The sequence below is a fragment of the Notamacropus eugenii genome, chromosome 3, assembly GCF_028372415.1.
Source record: "Notamacropus eugenii isolate mMacEug1 chromosome 3, mMacEug1.pri_v2, whole genome shotgun sequence".
Classification (NCBI taxonomy): domain Eukaryota; kingdom Metazoa; phylum Chordata; class Mammalia; order Diprotodontia; family Macropodidae; genus Notamacropus; species Notamacropus eugenii.
The window spans coordinates 246174073-246193795 of NC_092874.1; the positions used below are offsets into that span (position 1 = coordinate 246174073).

At 39.6% G+C, this 19723-nt stretch overlaps 1 protein-coding gene across 4 annotated transcripts in view; it reads right to left on the reverse strand.

Moving 5' to 3' along the window:
* The window catches only part of CPM (carboxypeptidase M), a 92436-nt gene that overhangs the window by 64718 nt on the left and 7995 nt on the right, over positions 1–19723 (reverse strand). The window contains exons 1-2 of one of the 4 annotated variants that reach the window (XM_072655337.1): positions 17989–18069; positions 17370–17535 (exon numbers count right to left, since the gene is read on the reverse strand). In XM_072655337.1, coding sequence (XP_072511438.1) covers positions 17370–17532 — 163 coding nt within the window. In that variant the 5' untranslated portion in view covers positions 17533–17535; positions 17989–18069. Of the gene's footprint in view, positions 1–17369; positions 17934–17988; positions 18070–19723 lie in introns of those variants that run through there. The other 3 variants (XM_072655336.1, XM_072655338.1, XM_072655339.1) reach the window with 3 other exon arrangements.

Genomic DNA, 19723 nt, shown 5'->3' on the forward strand with positions numbered 1-19723 from the left:
AAATGAGCAATGAATAAGTCTTCTTGTCTTCCTTCAAAAATTGTGTATGAAGTCTTTTTTTTAAAAGTATGCATTTCAAATAAAAAAGGTATTTTTCATTCCCTTCCCTTTCTCTTACCATCCCTGGATCAAGAAGATCATAGGGTCTGGAAGAGATTTTGAAAAGCATTTAGTCCAATCCTTTTAAGGGATCCCTTTTGCCAGGAGTAGTGCTCATCAGTGGGGACAAAAAAGCTCCCAAATGAAAAAACAAACAAAACTCTCTTTCCTCAAAGAGTTTACTTTCTTATGGGAGAGATAACATATATCCATGTAGCTATCTGATTGATTGATCTATTGATCTATTTGGCTATATCAGCTAGGTGACATTGTAGATAAGAGCACTGGGCTTGGAATCAGGAAGACTCATCTTCATGAGTTCAAATCTAGCCTCAGATACTTCCTAGCTGTGTGACCTTGGGCAAGTCATTTAACCCTATTTGCCTTAGTTCTTCATCTATAAAAATGAACTGGAGAAGGAAATAGCAAACTACTCTAGTATCTCTGCCAAGAAAACCCCAAATGGGGTCACAAACAGTTGAATATGACTGAAATGACCAACAAGAGACACACACACATGTAATACATATATACATATACATACATACACACATATATAATTTGAAAAAGGAGTTCAATACCTACTGGAACTGGGGAATTTAGGTCTGGAGTTAGGAAGACTTGAGTTCAAATCCAGCTTCAGACATTTACTAGCTGTGTGATTGCTTAATTCGCTTTAATTTCTTCATTTATAAAGCGGGGATAATAACAGCACCTATTTACCCCAGTAGCTGTGAGGCTTAAATGAGATATCTGTTAAAGTGCATGACACATAGTTCCACCTCTTCTCTTCTTTTCCTTCATGACTTCCTTCTTTCTGCCCTCCCTCTTTTCCTTCTTCCCTTCTTTGAAGGAAATTAATGGAGGAATGAAGGAATGAAGACTGGGTCATGTGTAAGAAAGGGAGGAAGGGACCAGGAATTTACAAAGATGTTTTAAAATACCAAGTGTGAAATTTTTTGATCCTAGATCCACTAGTGTTTACTGAATTGGGGATGGGAGGGAGGGAGACATAACATGGTCAGATCTGTATTTTAGGGAAATTTACTTGGGCATCTGTGTAGAAAAGGGATTGGAGTGGAGAGAGTGTGTGCAAGGCAGGGAGACCAAGCAGGAGGCAACTGCAGTAATCCAAGGGAGAGGTGATAAGGATCTGAACTATGGTTGTAGATGTATGAGAATAAAGAGGACACAGTGGTGAGAGATGGTGTGAAAGTAGGAATTTGGCAGCTGAATAGATGAATGAGAGTGCAGGTGTTGAGGCTGACACCAAGCCAAGTGACACAAAACTTGGACAAGGATGGAGGTACTCTCTGCATAGTAGGGAAATTTGGAAGAGGAAGTAGTTTTGGGGGAAAAGGTAAGTTCACTTGTGGACAAGTAGAATTGAAATTGCCAAAGAGACATCCAGGTTAAAATGTCAATCAGATTGGTGATGACACGGGGCTGAAACTTAGGAAAGAAACTTGGGCTAGATATATAGATCGGAAAGTCATTTGCTTAGGGATGATAAATTAACCCATGGGAACTTATCTGGTCACTTATCTGGCTACTATTTGTCACACATCCAAAGTGTTCAATATATGTGTTTGGCACTGGGCAAAAACCCCCAGAGGGCAGAGCATAAAGGTCCCATATATTCCAAATAACCTATTGCAGTAAAAAGAATTAGAAACAAAGTTGGTAACCATCAATCTGGGACAGACTTTACCACTGAAGATATTTGGACATAAGGGAATTATTAGGTTGTAAGAAAGGAAGAATATATGAAATTTAGGTAAACATAGGAAAATCTGAACTGATAGAAAGTGAAGCAAGCAGAATGAGGAGAAAGAGACAATAACTCTACCAATGCAGATGAAAGTGACACTCAAAGGCATATTAATCAAAATTCAGATTAATTGCAATAACTAATCGTGATCCCAGAAATCTGACAACTAAGCATTTTTTCTCTTCCTAGGTAGAAAGGTAGAGGACTGTGGGAACAGAGTGTTGCAAAAGTGGCCACTTAGTTTTGCTTCACTCTTTTTCTTTCTTAAAAGTGAGGGTTCTACATAACAAAATAAAGGGAGAATGAACACATTGCTGAAAGGAATGATAGAATTCTGCCTCTAAATCTAGTACAAACAGTAGAGTTCAGAGTTCAAGCTGAAATACTATTCATGGTAGAACTGGAAAGGACAAGCCATTTGCCTCTCACCCTTCATTTTATGGATAAGGAAACTGAAACCAGTTGTTCTTGGTCCAAGGTCGTATACCTAGTGAGAAACAGAGAATGGGAATCCTATCTCTGTGTCTTCTGTGCACTAGAAGAATTATACATTTTGGCAAAAAAAAAAAATGATGGTTAATCTTTCTTATCACTTATTTTTCATTATAATGCAGTTATTTTCTCCCAAAGAAAATCTGGCAGAAACAGTGAGAAAATCCAAACTTTGTGATGAGAACATATCAGTATCAGAATTTCAAAAGAGTAATAAAATGAGTAATGCTGTTAGATGGCTATTCAATACTCATTCATAGTGTTTCTGAGGCCAGTAATCCCTCCTTCCAAAACAGCACATTCTAGAAAACCTCTTTCCCTTATTTTGTAATCACCACAAAGTTCATACTGTCCTCACAACACAGTGACACCATGAAGTGGATTTTTTCAGAAGGTTATTGTGAATGTCAAGCTCACACATGAGTCACTAAAATCTAAGAATCCTAAAGCCAACAGAAATGTAAAAAAGTGTCTGGAAGCAGGTACTTTAGAATTAAAATGAACACAGCACTGTGAGGATTCTTTATTAACAGGCGTTTTGATCCATTATGCAAGATGGTACAAGAAGAAAAGAGAAGAAGATCAAAGGAAAGAGAAAATTCAGAAGGACAGGGAAAGAGACAGTGACAGAGAAAGAGAGAGACAGAGAGAGAGAGAGAGAGAGAGAGAGAGAGAGACAGAGAGAGAGAGAGAGAGACAGAGAGAGAGACAGAGAGAGAGACAGAGAGAGAGACAGAGAGAGAGAGACACAGAGAGAGAGACACAGAGACAGAGACAGAGAGACAGAGACAGAGAGAGACAGAGAGACAGAGACAGAGAGAAAGACTTTATGCTCTATTAATTGTGCACCAAAGAATTAAGTTTAGGGACTCATAGTTTAAAAAAAATCACTTATACTTCTAGGTTCAAGCTTATGTTACAGATGGCACAACAGATGGGGCATTAGACTTGGAGTCCAGGAAGATCTAAGTTCAGACCCTGCCTCAGACACTTCCTAATGGTGTGATCCTGGACAAATCACTTAATCTCTGTCAGCCTTTATTTTATCATCTGTAAAATGGGGATAATTCATAATAGCACCTACCTAATGGAATTGTTCTGAGTATCAAATAAGATAACATTTGAGGTGCTTTGCAAACCTTAAATGGTAGCTACCGCCATGACTACTAGTAATATTACTACTACTACTACTAGTACTACAAACCATTGCTGTTAGTAGTAGTAACATTACAAGTAGCACTAGTACTGATACCACACACTAGTACTACATCACTACTTTTATTTCAAACCACTACTAATAGTAGAAATAGTAATAGTTACCCCTTCTACATTGCAACTTTCCCCATCATGGTTTCTAAATATCATGGGTCAGCATAAGAAATTAAATGGGAATTTTTGGGGAGTTTTGTGGAAGCTGCAGATGATAGGAGGCCAGCAGACTACACAGAAAAAATATTTTTACTTAACATTGACCTGCATATAGCCTATGACCACATACTTAACCCAAATTTTATAATAAGGTGCTGTAAATGCCCCCCTAAAAGAAATAGAAAAAAATCAGACTTCTTCTTTGGTATAAAGGGAGAGCCAAAAAATTTTATGTGGATTTTCCAGATTATGGGGGCACTCTGCCCCTAATCCCTGCCATGTGGAAGGAATAACTGTAGTAGCATTAATAGTAGTACTATTATAACTACTGCTACAATGACAACTACTACTACTGCTACTGCTGCTACTGCTGTTGTTAGGTTATAGAGAAAATGAATGAACATATATATTACCATGGTCTGGTTTAGATCAGATACAATGAAGTAAAGCTATTTGTAACACTATCACTGTGGAAGGAACATTTAATTTAGGCTCTATGAGTTCTTTCCCTTTTTGTGTATCATAGACCCTGTTAGCCGTATGGTAAAACCTAAAGGCCCTTTTCAGAGTAATATCTCTAAATGCATAAGTAGAATTATTATATTATTTCATATCATATTATATTATTATAAATAGATAGTATTACAAAGGAAACAAATTTTGAAACAGAGTAATGTTTCCAAAACTTTTTGTTTTGTAATGTAATTACACATTTTTTGCAACTTTTTTCTCATCCAAATTCATGGTTTCTCAGTAATCAATTATAGACCCGTTTTGGGTTCAAAGACACCAGGTTAAGAGCCCTTGCTTTAGAGGTCTGAGTCCTCCTGGTATGGGAAAATGCTATACAAATAAATAATATACTTACTAACATACCGGAGTGACAAATTGTTCAAATAACGGAAACGTTTGAAGCTACATCAAACAAAAGATATGAAACCAATGTGTTCATCCACATTTTCCCAAGTGACTACACTTCAACTTGAGAAACTTTTAAGTGGTCAAACACAGAGTCCAATAATAGTCCTTCTAAGAGGACCTTTCAAAGGTCAAGTGTAAAGCAGAGAAGACTGGGATTTGAGTCCCAGAGCCTTTACTTCCTAACTTATTATTTCACTCCTATGCCTCGGTTTCCTCTACATATACTTGCAAGATTTTGGAAAAGAATCAAATGAAATACTTTGGGCCCACTTATTCACTGGAACTGACAAAGGAAATAGAAATAATATATTGTTCACAGAGATTTACAGAAACAAAAATGCTTCATTAGCACATTCCAGCCAGTCTTAACCTATTGTCCTCACCACAACCCACATATAAATTGTCATCACTGCACTGATAAAAAAATGGATTTTTAAATCCCATCTAAGAAACAAAAATCTAACTATTTCATGCTTTGCAATTACAATCTACCGTGTGTGACATTAAGTATTATAATTATTGCTAATTTTTGTAGTTGTGGATGAAGTTAAGTACATGAAAATTAATACCCAGTGACCAAAATAAAAGATCACAGATTTAGAAGCTGAAAGTGACCTTTGAAATTATCTGGTCTAACACCCTCCCATTACTGATGAGGGAACTGAAATCAAGAGAATTTAAGTGACTCACCCAAAGTCACAGACTGTAAGTGGCAGATCTGAGATTTTTTCACTAAAAATCTAAGAACTCCAGGGTACGAGTAGGTTTTGTTTATTCTGTATTAGAGCTGGTCGCACATTTCCCTTATTAATAAAAATGATTTGGTTATTACTCTGGTACTTCACATCAATTAACACATTTGAATCTCACATCAATTCTTTAGGGCAGATATGATTATGCCAGTTTTCAAGATGAGGAAACTGAAGTTTAGGGACTAATAATAACAGTCAATTTTTTTCTGTATTGTTTTAAGGTTTGCCAAGGGCTTTAATCATATTATTTCATTTTTTCCCTCCCAACCAACCCTGGGAGGTAGGTGCTATTATGATTCTGGTTTTACAGATTTAAGGAAACTGAGGCAAACAGAGGTTAAGTGACTGGCTTAGAGTCACACAGCTAGTAAGTACCTGAGGCTGGATTTGATCTCAGGTCCTCAGGGGAAGGCAAGGAGAGGCAACATACAAAAAAACTGATTCAAAAATATTTCAGAGGGAAGGCCCTGGCAGTGGGAGAAAGGGAAAAAGGGTGGGACTGGGAAGGTGGATACAGTGGGATTTTAGCAGGAACTTGAAGGAAGCAGAGACAGGGAAGCACTCCAGTCATAGGGGATAGTGGGTAAAAAAGGAATTGGGTCAGGAAACTGAGAGCTGTGTGTGAATAATGGTAGGAAGTGTTATTAGATCATAAAGTATATGGAAAATGGAAAATGCAATTCACATCCAGAGAAAGAACTTTGGACTCTGAATGCAGATCAAGCATACTATTTGCTCTCCTTTTCTTTCGTTGTTTCGTTTTGTTTCTTCTTTCTTTTGGGGAGTAAGGGGGAGAAAATAAGAACTCAAAATCTTATGGAAGTGAATGTTGAAAACTAAAAATAAATTAATTAAAAGAAATAAAGTATATGGAAGGAGATAGTGAAGAAGTAAGAAGGGAACAGGTAGTGAAGGACTTTGAAAGCCAAATAGAGAATTTTCTTTTTGATCCTGGAGGTGATATTGAAGTTTATTGAGTGGAAAGTGTGTGTGTGTGTGTGTGTGTGTGTGTGTGTCTGTGTGTGTATCTCTGTGTATGTGTCTGTGTGTGTGTGCAAGTGCTCATGCGCTCCCACGTGGGCACACGCACAAAGAGAAAGAAAGACAGAGAGATAGAAATGGTCAAAGCTATGCAGTTCACTTTGTCAGCTAAATGGAGGATGAAATGTTGTAAGGAGAAACTTAAGGCAGAGAAACTAATGAGAAGCCTATTTATTAATGACTGAAGCCTAATTTTTTCACTTTTTCTTTTCTGTGACATAGCGAATACAGAAATGTTTTGCATGATTTCACATGTGTATTTGATATATTGCTTGCCGTCTCAATGGGGTGGACACATTTTTTAAAAAAGAATATTAAAATAAATAAATAACAAATTGAAAACCCCCAAAAACAGAAAAGAAACTAAGAAGGAATGACAGGACAGGTAGGAGGAAAATCAGGAGAAAGCAGTGTCACAAAAACAGAGTGAAAATGGAATATGAGGAAGGGTATCTATAGTATTGAAAGCTGCAAAGAAGTCAGGAAGGATGAAGATTAAGAAGTCATCCCATGTGACAGAGAACACTGGTAACTTTGGAGAGAAAAGTTTCAGTTAAACAATAAAATCAGAAATAACTGCAGAGAGTTTAAGAGAAAAGGAAGTAGAGGAAGTAGAAGAGGAAGTAAAAGCTCTGTAGACAGTTTTTTTCAAGGAGGTTAGCTATGAAGCAAGGGGAGGTATATCGTTTAGAGCCCTGGAAGGTCCTACCCAAGTTGGAAAGGCTTTGTATATGGAATTAGCACCCACTCTATCAGTTAATTTGGTTTTGAGCAAATACTTTGGCACTGGAATGAATGGGGAAATCTGTATGAGTCAGTCTTGAATCTGGGTCTCCCTCACTCTAAGGTTGTCTATCAACTACTTCATGTACCCTCACAGATGTAAACACATGGATCATTGATCCTAGCCACTAGCATTTCCTCACTTCAATCCATCCATCACACTTCATCTGCTGGACTTTCCCCAAATCCAGATACTTCAGAACTCTTTCATGGCTACCAGCTACCTAAGTTCGAATGCCTCAGCCCAACTTGGGCTTTCCACATCTTAGCTCCAACACCCTTTTTAGACCTTTCTCACACAGTTGCCTTCCAGGTTTGCTGGACTGCAGCCAAATCAGACTGGTTGCTATTATGTTAATGTGCCCAGTGCTGAATGAGATAATATTTGTAAATTGCTTAGCAGTGATGGACATATGGTAGGTGCTTAATAAAGACTTGTTCCCTTCTTTCCCTCTCCCAGTGCTTTCCCAGCTTTGTACCTTAGCTCACATTGCTGCCTGTTATTAGAATGCAGTCTATCTACCCAATGAGCTTTGCTCCAATTCCCTCTTCAAGAAGCTTTTCTCAATATCCCTAGTTAGAAAGTGATCTGTCCCTCCTCAAGACTCTTAGTGCTTTGTATCAGCCTGGAGTCAGAAAGACCTGAGTTCAAATCTGGCCTCAGGCACTTACTGTGTGACATTGGGCAAGTCACTTTACCCTGTTTGCCTCAGTTTCCTCATCTGTAAAATGCCTTGGAAAAGAAAATGGCCAACCATTCCAGTATCTTTGCCAAGAAAACGCCAACTGGGGTCATGGAGAGTCAGACAAGACTTAAAAATGACTAAATAACAAGTACTTAACTAAAAAAAAAGGGTAGAAACGTTTTCTTTGTATGCATTTTAATCTTCCTATTTGTTTCAAGCAGAGAGCATGTCTCACTTAGTTCCTTCTTCCTCTCAGAACTAAGTATATAGTAGGTACTTGGTAAATGTTGGCTGAATTTGGTAAACATAGTCCATTTCCTGTAAAATGAGGAGTTTGAACCAGATAATCAAAGTTCCCTTCCCAACTCGAACATTTATGATTCTAGGAGCTTGAGGAAAGAGCAGATAAAGAGCTACAAACTCTGAGACCTTGCACTGCCCTTCTGCCTCAGTAGTCTTGACATTGAGAATTCTGAAACTAGCCCCATATGCTAATTGTTTAGTTTAGGAATGATGAAGAAAAAGTACTTTGATTTGATATGATTTTGATCATTCTGTTGGAGGCAGCTACTGGCTCAGTGGATAGGGCCTGGAGTCAGAGACCTGAGTTCAAATCAGGCCTCAGATATTTACTAGCTATGTGACCCTGATCAAGTCATTTAACCCTAATTGCTTCATTGGTAAAAATGGGGATAATTACTTATCCTCGTTTGCTTTAGTTCCTCATCTGTAAAATGAGGTGAAGGAAATGGCAAATTATTTCAGTATCTTTTCCAAGCAAACCCCAAATGGGTTCATCAAGAGTTGGATGTGTCCACTCAAGAAAAATTGCACTGACTTCCCAGGGGTGGTGTGAGATAATTATTGTAAAACACTTAACAGTGTCTGGCACATAGTAAATGTTTCATAAAAATTACTTAATCCCTGTTTGCCTCAGTTTCCTCACCTGTAAAATGGGGATAATAATAGTACCTACTTCCCAGGTATGTTGTGAGGGTCAAATGACATATGTGTAAAAAGCGTTCAGCACAATACTTGGCACATAGAAGGTGTTTAATAAATACTTATTCCCTTCCCCTTTCAGAGAAAGGTACAGGATCCTACTTTGGCTGAGGGTGAAGACTGCAGTCAGGCGAGATATTGACACTCTTGTAATTGTGGAATTTCTTTAAAAGTTTCTTCCTCCAGGAGGGGATTTTGTGGTAGCAAATTTGCTGCAAATACCTCAGCCCTGGAAGCTGCTGTTTGTCCTTTGTTTTCACAGAAGACCATGACGGCAGGGAGGTGATGCCACCACACGCAAGTGAATTGGATTTAAGTGAGGGAGGGCTGTACAAAGACACCAGATGGGTCCGGTGGCCAGATATAGATCAGGACAACTGGAGAGGGCCTTGGATTCAGTGGGGGACTTTGGCCTTTTCAAGCTAAGGTCTCAGTTTGACTGAGGCAACACCCATTCAGGGATTGAGGCATAATAAGAATTGAGGCAGAAAATGGCCTCTTTACCTAGTCAAAAATTGAATGAATGAATGAAGAAAGAAAGGAAGGAAGGAAGGAAGAAAGAAAGAAAGGAAGGAAGGAAGGAAGGAAGGAAGAAAGAAAGAAAGGAAGGAAGGAAGGAAGGAAGGAAGGAAGGAAGGAAGGAAGGAAGGAAGGAAGGAAGGAAGAAAGGAAGAAAGAGAAAGAAAGAAAGAAAGAAAGAAAGGAAGAAAGAAAGGAAGAAAGAAAGAAGGAAAGAAAGAAAGGAAGGAAGGAAGGAAGAAATTTGATCTGGGAGGGGAAGACCCTCAATGTTTCTGACTGAAACAGAAACAATTGCTACTTACAATTATTCTGAGCTGATCAGGATCCAAACAATGACTAACTAGTGCTTAGTTTGGGTCTTACTGTTGGCCAATCAATGAGAGCCAGAGTGATTTGAGGTTAATAAGGGGAAAAAAAAGTTTCAGAGATTAAAATTTACATTCCCTTTTGGCAGAGAACCCACAGGTAAAGGCTATCTTGGAACCTTTCTTACAATGTGATAGAAGAAACAAAGAAGCTTTGGGCTGCTCTAGGAAAGAAAATAATTCCAGAACTTTAATCCTTGAGGTTTTGGTTTAATTAAGAGAGGAAACTTTGCTTATATAAAAAAAAGATGAACCCCCAAAGATTTTTAGACAGTTTGAATTGTACAAAACACCTAATAACTTAGGAGATTATCATGAATGTGAAATACATGGTTAGAGAGGAATGTTTAAACATTGTAAAATTTCCTGTCACCACATTATCAGAGATTTCCTCATAAATTCCAGTGGCAAAAGATTATAACTGGTGTGGTAGATGGTATACTTAACTAGAGACAAGAAGACCTATGTTCACTTAGCCTCTGGAGTCTCAGTTTCCTTATTTCTTAAATGGGATAAAATAATTATAATCCTTGCCTCACAATGACAGGGTATGGGCCCAAGCACATTTAGAGACCTTTGTCCCTTACCCCAAAAGAGTTTGGATCCCAGTTGTCTAAAGGACAACTCTACCTTGAAATCTCCTTGGATTCCCCTACTTGATCAATCTCTGTTATCTCTGGATTTCCTTCCAGCTACTTCTCATTCTTGATCCTATCAAAATCCTATTCTCCAGGCTACTGGTCACTCCCATAAAAATCCTTAGATTTGACCTTTAGTCACTCGAGGATACTGGTCATTCCCATCAAGATCTTCCCTAAATTCAACCTCTACTCATCGCCCCTCCCCTACTTCCTCCAGCTATCCAGACTGCTTGACCACACCTGGATTACTCCCTCAGTCTTTCTATATATAAGATCTATCTTGTTTCCCCAAAGTGCTCACATTCTATCAAACCTGCTTACATTAGCATTACAAAGGCTCACGTTCACGCTTAGATTCCTTAAGAGTCAATTCAATATAGTGGATCTTTGATAAACTTTGTTTTTGCCTGAAAGAAGGCTTGGGTTGGATTCATTTGGGCAGGCCATGGTGTGTTGCTATTTTGGGGTCCCAGCACCTGTAAACCTCAACAACAGTGTGAGGCTCAAATGAGTTTGTGTCTAAGCTATTACTATGTGCCAGGAGTTGCACTATAAGCGTTCTATCAGTGTCTGTAAAGCACTGGAAATGTCATTATCAGTCATGTTATCAGCATTATTCTTCATGCACACATTACATGACAATAGAAATTCCAGGACTGATTGCACTACCCATGATGATATAATACAGTGATCCTTTCCACATCTCAACTTTCTCCATTGTAGTTTTTATATATCTTGGGTCAACATAAGAAATTAAATGGGAATTTGCAGAAGACACAGAGCCAATGTCCAAATACTTAACTCACGTTTTACAATAAGGTTCTATAAACATCCCATAAAAGAAAAAGAAAAAATTCAAACTTCTTCTCTGGTACAAAGAGAGAGCCAAAAAATTTTGCAAAGATTTTCCAGATTCCAGGGATGCCTTTTCCCTATCCCCCATGAATGGAACCACCATTCTGTGATATATAAGGTAATGAAAAGTGAAGACATGGTAAGGAGTGTGATCAATTTGAAAAAGAGATTAAGTCAATGTTGCATCTTTCCAAGGACATTTTAGATAATGGTCATAAGATGAAAGATCTGTGTGCATACATAAAATAGTCTTGAGATTTTAAGGGCTAGGAATTTATATTTTTCTTATCTGCATCCTGAGGAGATTTCTAAGGATCTCAAATAGTTTTGTGGAACCTTTTTACTGTGAGTTTACTCAATGAGGGCAAGAATTTAAGGTCAGATAAGGACTAGAAAGCAGAAATTTTTAAAAATCTTATACACATTTCGATAACTTGAATGCTAATTCCCATATTGATTTTATGATGGTTTGTTCATTTTAAGAATTCTTTCATTTGATAAATTGTTCTGTTGATTGATACAACAAATCACTTGCTTTCCACATGCAAGAAACAGTCCTAGGTTCTAGAATTAGAAGGTGAAAAAAAAAGACAGTATGTAAGCTCTCTAGTAGGGAGTCTCAAGCAATCAACAAGTATCTATTAAGTGCCAGGGACAATATAAAGTCCTGGGAAAACAAAGAAAACAGTGCCTGTCACCCTCAAGAAGTTTATATTCTACAGGCTAATATGACAACCACACAAAGAAATATAATACAAGTTAACAAATGATTAAATGTATCCAAGGAGGGAAATAGTGACATAAGAACCGAGCTGAACAGAATTAGAGCAAAAAATAATACGAGCACCTAAAGGCGAATCTTTTTAATATTCCCAAACCACAAATTTTAACTTGCTCTGTTCAAGGGGCCCTTCTTCCTTTTGGGGAATTAATGGTTGTCCCATAACATCTCTTTCTGATTCACTATAGCTAATAAAGTCTCCTTGGCTTCTGCAATGTGGCTGTCTCACCTTCCCTACTTGGACAGGCTTAGGCTGGCTGCATTAAACATTTTTATTTATTAAACTGAGTACAAGGAATGAGAGGCTTCTTTGATTGTGTAACCTTGGCAGCCAGTTCCCCTCTCTGGAGCTCCAAAGGCCCTTTTCCAGCTTTGACATATGGTGATTCTAGGATTTGGGATTCTGGCTTAAAACTTAAAGCTGTGATGGGGTTGTGATGTGATCTGAGGGTGCAGACCTAATGCTTGAGTTTTTTGAATGGAAACAGGGAAAACAGATTGGAAGTGATGCAACAGGGTGGCAAGCATACTCCTTGAGATCAGGGATCATATTTCTTTCACTCAACAAATATTTATTACTTAGTGCTCTTTAGGACAGTACACTAGAGGGGATAGAAATTGTATGAGTATTTCCATATAGAGATAGAAATTATATATACATATGTATGTATAGGAATCCCTTTCATATTGCTGACTTTCCCCATTGCGATTTTGATATATCGTGGATAGGCACAAGAAATTAAATGGGATTTTTTTGGGGGAGTTTTACAGAAGCTGCAGATAACACATGAAGACCAGCAGGCAACACACGGAGCCTATGACCAAATACATAACCCAAATTTTACAATAAGGTACTATAAACACCCCATAAAAGAAAAAGAAAAAATTCAGACTTCTCTGGTAACAAGGGAGGGTCAAAAAATGGATTTTTCTGACTGGGGGGAGGTGCCATACCCCTAACTCCTCCCCTCATGTGGAAGGGATAACTATAAACATGTGTATATGTATATATACATACATATACATATATACATACACATATGAAATATTGTGAATTTCCCCAACTCTCTGCTCATCACTTTAATGAGATTCTATTTTTATTTAGATATGCCTCTAAGTTTGGTCTATAGCTTTCTTGGATGAAAACTCCCATTTCCACAGAGTTTCAAGGTTTACAAAAAACAACTACTCTGTGAGATAGGTGGCATGATATTATACCCATTTTCCAGATTAGGAAAACTGAAGCTCTGAGAGGTCAGTTGATTTCCTTACAATCTACATAACTAGCAAGTTATCTATGGAAAGATTTACCATGTTTCACTGAATAATCACCACACTTTTTTTTTCCAATCTAAAAATGGGCATAATTCTGTTTGTCAGGCTGCTTAAAAAGTAAACAGAGCAGCAATGTATTCCCCAGTGGCATATGGATAAGCTCTTTATGAGCCTGGGAGCCTAGAATTCTCAGCCCACTTGTATTGTCAGTATATTTCCAAAAGCTGACTTGTGTGGTTTGTTCAGGGCAGTGCAAGAGCGATGAGTACAAGTACTCATGGTATTGTCACTCCACCCAAAGAAGAGTCACGGGTGAAAGGCACGCAAGCAAAGCTGCCATAAGTAAGTTGCGTAATAGGGTAAGACTTGCATCTTCCCAATGTTAATGTATATTCATGAGTATTCTGTGCATACTAATCTTGTATCACAGATAGTTTAGTAGTAAATGATTTTTAAGTAATACCAGCACAATTAAAAAAAAAGCTTCACATAAAGTTGCAACTCACTTGTTTTGCAAAAAAAAAAAAATTGGCATAAATCTGTGACAAATATGATAAACTCCGTGTCTTCTGATTCTAAGCCCATTTCAGCAGCTCATTGCCCTTCCTATCAAGAATCATCTTTTAAAAGTAAATTTTAACTAATCTGAGGTTTAATTGCTGTAAGAAACTCCCTCTATCAATTCAGAGCAGTATCTGCTCTGCCACTCATAGTAGAGTGTTGCTGGGACTACTGATAAGTTATTTGCTAGGATCACACTGTCAGTATGTTCTTAGAGGCAGGACTTGAACTCAAGTCTTCTTGACTTTACATTCGTTCACTATTTTTTTTTTGGGGTGGGGGGGTGGGGAGGCAATCAGGTTTAAGTGACTTGCTCAGAGTTACACAGCCAGTAAGTGCTGGAGGCCAGATTTGAACTTCCATACTCCTCACTCCAGGGCAGGTGCTCTATGAATTGCGCCACCTAGCTGCTCCACTTTTTTTTTTTTTTTTAAGGATAAAGAAATTGAGACTGAGGAAGGTCAATGGACTTACTTGCAGCAGGTCACAGGGGAAATACCCATCTGATGCAGGACTCAAACCCACATCCCAGTTCCAGAGCCAGTGCACGTCACTGTGACCTACTGGATTAGAACCCAGGATTGTTTTACTCCTAGTTTAAGGGATTCCTCCTGACTACAAATCACATGACTGTGTTAAATAGTAACAGTGCCCCAATTTGGTTCAATATTACCTGTGCCATACTATCTACCACTCATCCTATAAAATACTTGAATGTACACTGCTATGCATTCTTACCATATATAGGAGGCCAGAAGGCCAGTAAAAAATGCTTATCCAGTACAAAGTATTAACATCAAGGGACACGCTCTTATGTGAATACGCAGCAACAACTTGGCAATTCTATCATCATTGTTGCCGTTACCAATATTTATTTTTCCACCACAAAGTGTCTTGCTAGCAAAGGACTGAGAATCCGGATTTCTCTTTCTTTAACCAGTCACTTCTGAAAGGGTCAGCTGTTATTTCCCTTTACAGGATAACTTTGTCTTTTGACCAACCACAAGGGTGTACACAAGCCAAAAAAAAGTGTCTGGTCCTCTTTTCACTGTGAATGTGGTTTGATATCAAGCCAGCTATCAGAAGCGCCAGTTCAGTAAAGGATAGAAATCCTCAGCTTTTGTCTCACACAAGCACTTCTCTATTGAAAGCAAAACAAAACCCCAAGTTTTTCATACTTCAAAACCAAAACAATTTGTAGCTGAGGCTAGAAGAACACTGGGTAATTCTAGCTAACTTCCTCATTTGTTGTCAAGTAAAAGTTTGAAATATTGTTAGGGTTATTTAAACACTAGAAAGGGAAGAAAAGGTTTAACTAGATTCAAAAAAAATGGTCTCTTGGGAATCCAACTTTCACAATGTTATACTGTGCTAGAGAATAACCCCAACATGGATTATTTAGCCATAAAGAATAGTAATAAGCATTTTGGCAATAATGCTGCTGAAACAGGTAACATTGTATATATAACCTAGTAGTTTTAATTTATATTACATAGCCATATGTATATATTTAATTGTATTTTTTAAAAACAAGGTTATCTTAAAATTTTTTTGGGGGGGGAAGAGATGTTGAAATTATAAGAATCTGAAATGCAAAAAAACCAAATACAAATTTTATGCATCCAGAATTTAAAACTAGAAGGGACCTGAAGTCCAACTTTCTCATTTTACAGATGAAGAATTAAAGCCCAAGTGACTTGACCAGAAATACTCAGGTAACAAGTAGCAGAGGCAGACCCTGCAGCTAGGTGGCTGGGTGGGCAGAATGCAGGATTTGGAGTCAAAAGAATCGGAGTTCAAATCTAACCTCAGACACTTATTAGCTGTGTGACCTTAGGCAAGTCATTTAACCATGTTTGTCTCAGTTTCCTTATCTGTAAAATAAGCTGGAGAAGGAAATGCCAAACCACTCCAGTATCTTTGCCAAGAAAACCTCAAATAGGGGCACCAAGAGTCAGACACAACAACATGTAAAAGCAGAATTTGAACTCAGGTCTTCTAACTAAATCTAAGGTTCCTTCTGCTGTATCATATCTTTCCCGACAAGGTGAAGCGCTGGTGAAAAAACAAATACTCTAATAAGAAACTTGGTTTTAACATTAAACTTTGGAAACCTCTAATTTTAGGGTATTAAGATCATCAACTGGGTTAAAGACTATTATTATTTAAAACAATGATCTGATTTGTAGTCAAGAGGAATCCCTTAAACTGGGAGTAAAACAATCCTGGGCTCTAATCCAGTAAATTATAGTGACGATCCAGTTGGCATTGAGAGATCTGGATTGAAACCCTGCATCAGATATGTATTGTTGACTTGACTTAGGGCAAGTAAATCCCTTAATTTCTCTGGGCCTCAGTTTCTTCATCCTTAAAAAAAGTTGTGGTGTTGCTAGGTGTTACAGTGGATAGAGCACCAGCCCTGGAGTCAGGAAGACTGGAGTTCAAATCTGGTCTTCTACACTTACTAGGTATGTGACCTTGAGTAAGTCACTTAACCCTGATTGACTCCCCCAAACACACACAAAATAACTAGATGGCCTCTGAGACCCTTTCCATCTCTAGCTCAAGGATGGCTTTGATGCTACCAAGACCTGGGCAGTCTTAAATAAATCACTTATAATCTGTGGCTCAAATTAACCTTACATTGATCCCATAGAATTAATGATGTGAAAATGCCAAAAGTCTGTTTCAGAATAGTTTAGTGAAAAGAGTGCTTTGGAGTTGGAGAACCTGACTTTGCCACTATGTGATTTGAAGCAAGTCATTTACCCTTCCCTTGGCTTCACTTTCCTTATTTAAAAAATGATGGAATTGAAATATACTGCCTTTGAGTTCCCTTCCAACTTTAAGTCAGTAATCCTAATAGAAAGTAAAAAGCACAATTACCCCTCTCCCCCAATTCTACAAATGTGAGGTACACATTATGATGTGGCCCCTGCCTTTATAAACAGGCTATTCTAAAAACAGGTTTTGTGGAGCACATTATCGACTTCTCATCCGGATTCCTTGAATAATTTTTAGAACATCAGGCTAATTAAGTAATACATGAAACAGGAGTACTGCTGACATAAATTAATCTAATGCTCTAAATTTAAACAGGAACTGAAAGTTTGAGTTCCTTTTCATATCAAGGGTTCTATTCAAATAAGCCAACGGAAACAGAAAACAAATTATTGGTACACTTACTCCACTGGGAGAACTTCAGCAAAAAAGATGCTCTGATTAGGACCGGAACGGTAAAGGGGACTAGCGACAGGGAACTGAGCCACTGACATCTGCCCCCAAGACAACTAACAAGAAACATTTCACAGTCTGATACAAACTACAATTCGTTTACATATTCATTCTTGTCAAGTTGGACCAGATCGATTTCCTTTTTGGAGACAAGGGATGGGGAGGGTTTGGAATGGAGACTGTCTAAAAGGACGAGAGGATGAGTATGGTGGACTCCTACCTGCCACCGACTTCCCGATACTGTGTAAATGAGTTATAGAATCGTAGGTTTGGGCAACATTCTTCAAAAAAGTTTCCATCTCTTCTTGGTGATGATATGTGAAGTCCAGCGCTGTCACCAAAGACACCAAGAATCCCACGAACAGGTACAAAGGAAGATCCATGTTCTAGGATGAAATTGCTACAGTAAATTAATAATAATAATAAAAGTCAGTCTAGAAGATACGGGAGAAGAGGGGGAAAGTTAGCAGCCCATGGCCACGAGCTCAGATCGCACTAAGAGCATCATTCAACCATTCAGTTCAGTGGCTTTCAATTCAATTCAATTCTGCTGCATTCAGTTCAGTTCGATTCAGATAAGGTGAGTACAGTTCAACTCAGTTCAGGTCAGCTCAATCGCATCAATCCAAATGCAATTCAGTTCAATAAACGTTTGCTCCCTGCTCCACTCTCCGCGACCTTACAAGTTTGGTTCAAGAACATCCTCCATCCGCTTTACTTCGCGAGTGAGCGTGGGGATCTAGCTGGCACCGCCCCAGCAGTCTTGTCCTCCCGGACTTCCCCCCCACCGCCCCAGTCTCCCGCAATGCTCCCAACAGCTGCGGCAGCGGTGCCCTTACCCTGGCCCAGGCGCTTGCAGCTCCGGGAGCAACTGCCGCTCGGGGACACCTCTTGTAGCCCGAGACTGGGAGAGGCTGCCGGCTGGCCCCGCCCCGTCGGTTCTGAGCGACGTCTCCACTGTCCAGTCGGGAGCTCCGCCGCCAGGACTTGCCCCTCCCCCCTGTCCCTCCACACACACCTCTCCAGCCTTCCTCCTTGGTTCCTGCGGCTCGCGGGCGCCGGCTGTCTCACCTGTGCAAGTTTCTGCAGGAGCTGGGCGAGGAGGAGGAGGGAAAGGCAGCCGAAGGGCTCCGTGCTGTCATGCACAGGCAGCTCGGCCGCAGCCCTGCTCCCTGGGTTGCGCCGGCCCGGGCCACACTGCGGAGACAGATGCCCTAACGTGCGTGTTTTGGCAGCGGGAGGAAAGAAGCCAGCAACTTGTGGTTGGATCGATGTGTGGTCCTCGCAAGTCCCATAATCATTATCCGCCCTGCTCCTAGATGCTGCGGGACTGACGGGGACCGAGAGCCGGAGGGACAGTGAACTGGGGGGCAGGGGGGCTCCATGAACTCAGCGAGGCTTCCTAGTGACTCGTAAAACTCCACTCCATTTTCCAAGAAACATTAGAGCATGTTCCTGACTCACTTAAGAGTGGATACACGCAACTGCTGGATGGGGTCTAGAATTTCCTGGTAGCTATCTCTTTTGTCTCCTAGAGGAAGCGTGCTGACCACCTCTGTGCTGCTTCCACCCTTCACGATTCTCAGGTTTCCTGGAACCTTTTCTAAATCTAACCTAAAGAAAAGTCTCCCCTCCGCCCCCACCCTCCCGTCCCCCCACTCTACTGTATTGCTGCACAGCCCGGCATCACCAAATTCTGTGTGTCCGGGCGTAGCAAAATAAGATGCCAACTGTGAGGTCTTTTTTTTTTTTAATTTTCGCTGTACTCTATATACAAAATGTTTTGCACATTTCGAAATTGTTTTGGTAGCGCATGCAGAAGAAAAAAGATCATTCGGGGAGGCTTTAGATGGTGAATGTGGGGAGTAGTTGACTCAATTCATAAATTTTCAGCTTTGGGAATTACCTGGAGACACTCTGGTCATTATTTTAAATACGGGTACGGTATGCGTTCTCAGCATTCCAGGATTCTCCATTTGAATTTGAATAACCCCAACCCACACGCCCCCCCCCGCAATGACTCTTCCTTTTTCATTGAGCCCTGTGGGGGTGCAAGGTGACACGCGGAGGAGGGAGGGTTGGGTGTAGGCTGTGTGGGTGCGTGCTACAAAATATACTGGTTCCACCCCCCACTCCCATTTTGCACCTGGGCTGAGTAGTTTGGGAGTGAGGAAGGGTAGTACATAGAGTGACCAAAGAATCAGAAAGCTAATACATATATATGTAATATACATGTGTGCATGTGTATATATGTACACACACATATATGTTTATTTATCGACCACAGTCCACTAATTAGAGATTCTTCTGGATAAGTCAACAGGTCTGGGAAGACACCTGATTGGGTCGCTCACAATTTAGTATCAATTTCTTTAATCAGATCAGCGACTTTTTAAAGAGGAGGGGTAGAGGCAAGAGGAAAAGATAGGAAAAGGGAGAAAAGAAGAAGAGATGATATTAGAACAGGTCCAACAGGCTCCAATTTGACACTCTTTCCTCTGGCTTCCCTGCCCAGCACTCTGGTTACTTTCCATACTTGCAGGTTCTAGGAGAGCCCCTACTCTGGGAAACCCA